The sequence below is a fragment of the Amblyomma mixtum genome, chromosome 1 (genome assembly GCF_055824585.1).
Source record: "Amblyomma mixtum isolate Tamu chromosome 1, ASM5582458v1, whole genome shotgun sequence".
NCBI classification, from domain to species: Eukaryota; Metazoa; Arthropoda; class Arachnida; order Ixodida; family Ixodidae; genus Amblyomma; species Amblyomma mixtum.
The window spans coordinates 235,582,227-235,587,818 of NC_143012.1; the positions used below are offsets into that span (position 1 = coordinate 235,582,227).

General features: G+C 45.3%; 1 protein-coding gene across 7 annotated transcripts in view; it reads left to right on the plus strand.

Annotated features, from left to right (window-relative positions):
* LOC149371179 (uncharacterized) overlaps positions 1-3,094 on the plus strand; it is a 113,081-nt gene extending 109,987 nt beyond the window's left edge. For all 7 annotated transcript variants that reach the window (XM_089564854.1, XM_089564819.1, XM_089564843.1 and 4 more), the window contains one exon: positions 608-3,094. In XM_089564854.1, the coding sequence (XP_089420980.1) occupies positions 608-688 (81 nt within the window). In that variant the 3' untranslated portion in view covers positions 689-3,094. The remainder of the gene's footprint in view (positions 1-607) is intronic.
* Positions 3,095-5,592: the final 2,498 nt, after the last annotated feature.

The following is a 5,592-nucleotide window of genomic DNA, read 5'->3' on the forward strand; positions in this document are numbered from 1 at the left end:
GATAGTAAGCTCAAAATGTCATCGATTGCCTGTAACCTAGTGATTTACATTATACTTGAAAATACAGTTGGCTCCTAATATTTCAAACTAGAAGCAGACCAAGAATTGCTTTGAATTGTGCAAAGTGCAAATTAAGTGGAGTGCTTTTAATGCACTTGATATTGACAGTAATCAAGCGTCACTTCAAGTAAACCAGAAGTTCAAATTAAGCGAGTTTGAAATTAGCCCACTGTGCTACAATGGTTTCCCTAACATAAGAGTAGCGCAAAACCAGGACGACGGACAAAAGGGGAGAGAACACAAACCCACAACACAGGCGATGTGGGTTTGTGTTCTCTCCCCTTTTGTCCGTCGTCCTGGTTTTGCGCTACTCTTATGTTATGGATCATTACCGACTTGCCCAAATTTCCACCCTGGTGAATGGTTTCCCAACAGTAGAAAAGTTTTCGGCCACACCCATACAATCTTCTACCTTTGCTTCAAAAGTGTCTGGCTCATATTGTGTACTTGAGCATTTAAGAATGGTTTTCAAAGCATCCCAAAATGCGCCAGTACTGTAGTTAGAAAGGCACAGTGAATTGCAATGGCTCTGTCTCTCTCGTTGCAGCCCTGCAGCCTGCCAAAGAGCAAGGCTGGTGAGTTGTTCTGGGACTACAGCGTCACATTCCACAGGCACTGTGAAAAGTGAAGACAACACAATGCTTCCCGTGACTCGTTCCCACCTGAGAGCACAGTTGGGCAGCTGTGTTCTGACACGGAGAAGTGGGGACGCTTTCAAACGCTGAGCCAATCACCGCACGAAGCGGCAGTGAGCTGTGGTGCGCCAATGGCCAGGCCAGCTACAGATCGTACCACAGATTCATCGTCCCAAGTCACCAGGCCCCATCGCCCTCTGGCTCAACCAGCTGTGCGTGCCTGTGCTGAACTTTGAAGTGCCGTCATTGTAAATAAGACTGGAGCAACCGTGCTGGAAGGTTGCGTTGTCCATATACATTCCGTCCAGACTAGCCACACAGCGCTTGACAGGTTTTGTGGCATAAGCAGCTGCAGATCTGCACCAGAAAAAAAAAACTGCCTCTGTTTTTACTCACAGATGGAACGGGCACATAAGTGGCACTGCAGCCACAGTAGTTGCACAGCTCAACGTTGTTTCCGTTCTCTGAATACATCTGCATGTTGCTAAAGGATGTGATGTGATGTCGGAGATTGATTTTCGCAGGCATAAACGGTTTTTTTTTTTTGCCGGACAAACGTTAAAATATCCAGAAGGGACCAGAGAATCAATTTTTACTAAGAACAATAATTGGATGTAGTTGTCCTCAGTGTCTGTTTAAGAACAGAAAAGAGCTTGTGACTGATGTGGAGCAACACGTTCTCGCAAGTTTCTTTCATATATCTTGAAGGTGCAGCCGTGTAATAGGTTAGCAGTTTTTATGTCTTTCAGTGCCCACAGTCAGTAATTGTGTTGGATTTGGCAGTATTTGCTGCACTAGATCCTGCAGGCGTGCAGCATCGGTACAGGCACTGCAAATGCAGCTGGACACCAGTGCTCTGTGGCCACTTCCAAAACGAACAAGGAAACGTGAGCCCTGTTGAGAGGCACGACAGTCTGGGCGAGTTGGTTATGCATAAAGACACTTGTGAAGTGCAGACATAGTGAAGGATGTTATTTCGAGAGAACACACACAGAAGACGAGAAGACGTAACGCTTGCATGCCTTCTTGCCTTTTGCTTTGTCTGCACTTGTTGCAAGCCTTGTCGTCTATGTGATAAGACATTGCTGCCAATCTACATGTGGCTGTGTGGTATGTGCCTGCTACTGTACTTTTTTGCACGTACGGGCAATTCTCGTTAACTTGAAGCTGTAAAAACTGAGCATTTGCAGTGTATCAGTATGTGCACTGTTGAAGTTTATAAGCCTTCTGTCTAACAGTGCTTCACAGCGTAAACTCCACTGCACACAACGGGCATTTAATTATAAAAGGAGTCTAATATAACAGCATTGCATCATAAGAAACGGCCAACAATCAGCATGCGAGCTTGCAACGTTCCAATAACAAGACACTGACAGTGGTGCTGCAATCTCCGCTACCTGTGAGCAGGAAGGTCGGAGGCATCCACTCTGTCCTACGTTTCTGCTTTCTCCATTAATGCTCCATCGGATCTTGACGACTGGCAGCAGAAGCAGTCTGCGTCGACTGCAAGAGTACACGAAGTACAGAGTGGCAGTGGAGGGCGCACTAGTATAAACTCGCTCGCTGGATTGCGACATGACCTGCAAGCCATGTAAACCTTCACCTATTGGCCCTTCATGTTTTCACCTCTCCCCCAAAAGTCGACTTTCAAAAGAGCAGCCGACAAATGCATTGTACTCGTTGATGCTTACTGTGCAACACGAAAAGCTTTTGACATGACTGTATTATCGAGGTATGCGAGTTAGAGTTAACGGGGGGGGCTGGTGCAGTAAATGCAGCCAAACCGAAGAGACTCAGCAGAATTTTCACTCATTTTAAATGAAGGCAGAATATGTTTCACTGCACTGCCAAGCTTCACGGCGTCAGCAATGCTCGAAGTGGTTCCGAAGCGCAAAACTAACTCACCTCACAAAAGTCAAGTAGGTGAGAACAAAGCAAATGCAATGTTGTGCAGCTACTGTAGGCCTGCTGTTCAGAGTCTATTCAGCATGTACAGGTGCTGACAAAGCCGGATTTAAAGCAAGATCTGCAGTTAGGCAAGTCACAAAATGCTGCCAGTTGTGCGTGGCTATGATCTCTCTCTTCATGGTTTGCTCCAAGGGAAAAAAAATGGCAGTATTTTTCCCCTGTTGTGTGGTAGACCTGGCATTCCTCTTGACCGGGGCTCGTTCATGTGTGTGCCATTGCAAAAGCCACAAATGCACATCCTTTCTTGTTCATTGTATAGCACAGTGCAATACGCCACGCCACATGTAACTCTCGCATGGGGGCAGGAGCTTGTTGGAAAACATGCATGCACAGTTCGCACATATGTTGCGTGGACAGACACAGCTTTGGATGTTGGAAACGGAAATGTGCGTTGTTAGTGTAAAAGAAAACCTATGCTTGTGCCTCGTTCACTGGATGGCCTCTTTCTTTTCAGCTCCAATATGCGCACACCTGTGAACACAGGTTACGCTTTTTGGGGCTGTTTTACCAATCACCATACATGATAACTTTTGCACGACACAACATTATACATAGCACCTCACTGGACCAAGTTGCTTATCACACCCCCCCCCCCCCCCACAAGATTCAAGATTCAGCTTGTGCACCCTGCTAAACAAAATTAGTAATAGTTTCACAATATACTGTCCTTTTTAGTGGCCTGTGGAAACAGGAAGCAATAATTATGTCACAAATGCTTTTTGCTCGTCTATGGAAATGGTTTAAAATACTGAAGCGCTACTTTTCCTTGTAAAGGAAACATCTAATCAACAAAAGCAGTTTACTGTACCAAGGCTTAGAAACGGACTGCAGAGAGCTTTATCATTTAATCAATGTTAGTGCACTCAATAACTATGTTGCCAACAAGTGCACCCGGTAAGTTTAAATGCAGGAAGCCTTTTTGGTCTCTGCCTCTCATTTGCCGAGATAGTGCCTGGCCCAATGGCTTGTTGCTGTTAGGGTGCCTTAACGCATTCGCACCTGTGGCCTGCTAGGGTGCTGACAACTACGCCAGTTTGCTTCCCGCACGCAGTTTCATGGCAGTGCGTGCCAAGACATTGTACCATACCGATGTCAGGCATGGAAGTCTTGGTTAAGATAAAAAATAAGGAACTTTTGTCCATACTGCAGCTCTGTGCTGTATATACGGCTCCTATCGTCCACATGTAGCTCTTCCCAGTGATCACGCGACCACCCTGAGCATGCCTCATGCAACCTTTGTTGTTATCAAGTGGGATGCACATTTGTAAAACTCCTCTCGGATGATCTAAGCACATGTGGCGATTAGTTAAAAGGAAAGGCAGAGGCAGTCCTAGAACTGTAGGTGGACGCCTGGGCGAAGGGTGAAAAAGGACAGATTCAAAATGATAGACAATGTCCCGATAGAAAATGCCCTACATGCTCAAAATGTTGCCACACATTGTTCTTGCATCAGTAGGAAATCAGCACACCAAGACCTGCAGTCTTTTTTTTTTTTACAACAAGTGTGCAGTGAAAGCAATAACTGCAAAAATTAGTGTTCAATATAAAACTTCCAGCAGTTATTACATTTTGAGGCTCCTTAATCTGTTCACTTCCAAAGACGGTGATTCGCAGTCCTCTATTTGAAATATTTGCTTCAAATATGCATCAAGAACACGCGCCACATGATTGGCTGTTAATTTTTGAATAGTAGTTTTCACACCACATGACACTAAATGCTCACCAGTTTCGAAAATATATAACGAGGAAAAAAGCTTTTTCGCGCCACTTCTTTAGAATATGGCCACTGCGGCAGCTCAGTGGTTATGGTGCTCAGCTGCTGACCCGAAAGACGCGGGTTCGATCCCGGCCGCGGCGGTCCAATTTCCGTGGAGGCGAAATTCTCGAGGCCCGTGTACTGTGCGATGTCAGTGCACGTTAAAGAACCCCAGGTGGTCGAAATTTCCGCAGCCCTTCACTACAGCATCCCTCATACCCTGAGTCGCTTCGGGACGTTAAACCCCCATAAGCCAAGCTTCTTTGGAATACGACCATGGGGTCGCGGGAAGACTGAAGTTTCAAGGACTTGGAAATTCATGTGCTGCTTTTAGGAGGTGAATGGCAACCTAAACATTTATATGATAGAAAGCAGCGAGTGAGACTTTATTCGCAAGGTGAGGATTAGGACTCCGAGCATGGAGGCACTTCAGACGTAGCTCGAGTCCTGGCTTGAAAATCCAAATGCTTGGAGCGAAACAAATTCGTCCGTGTCAAGTATTTCGCATTTTTACGACAGCTACATATTCTACCAAAGAATGAGTAAGAAAGAATGCGCTATACCAAGAAGAAGGTTTATCTCATCAAAAAGATTGTTCACGTGGCTGTCTTGCCCCAGTGCAAAAAAAACCAGCTGCAGCTCCATCCCAAATGCATCTATAGAGGCTTCTCAATAGAGCCATTTTGATCACCAAACACCTCCAAATCACTGCATAACAGAAAGTATCACAAATATTTAGTAGTATACAAAGCCCAGCCAAAAACAGTGAAAGCTGTCGAGAATGTCACAAATGCCACTTCGCACACCCGATTGCTTCAGGATTTTTCACAGAAAAGATCCAATTTTACATGCCCTAGATTTGAGATTGTCTCAACAGCCAAATGAAAATTCCTCATAAAATTCCTCACTTGCGATCTTTTCAACGCAAGTTATTGTAAACTCTCTGCAGCAACCCAGGTCTTGCTATGCCCTCATGGGCGGACCGCGGAAGCGAATGGGTTATTAAATGCTTCGATTAACAACCAAAACTTGGGTCATTAACCAGACACTATCGCTACTAATGTTATGTCCATCAGCATGTGAAGTTCACAACAGAATGTACCGGCTTGAACCACAGAGGTGGTACTCGGCTGTTAAACATCGACCCAGCTTCACACAACTGCACAAGAAACA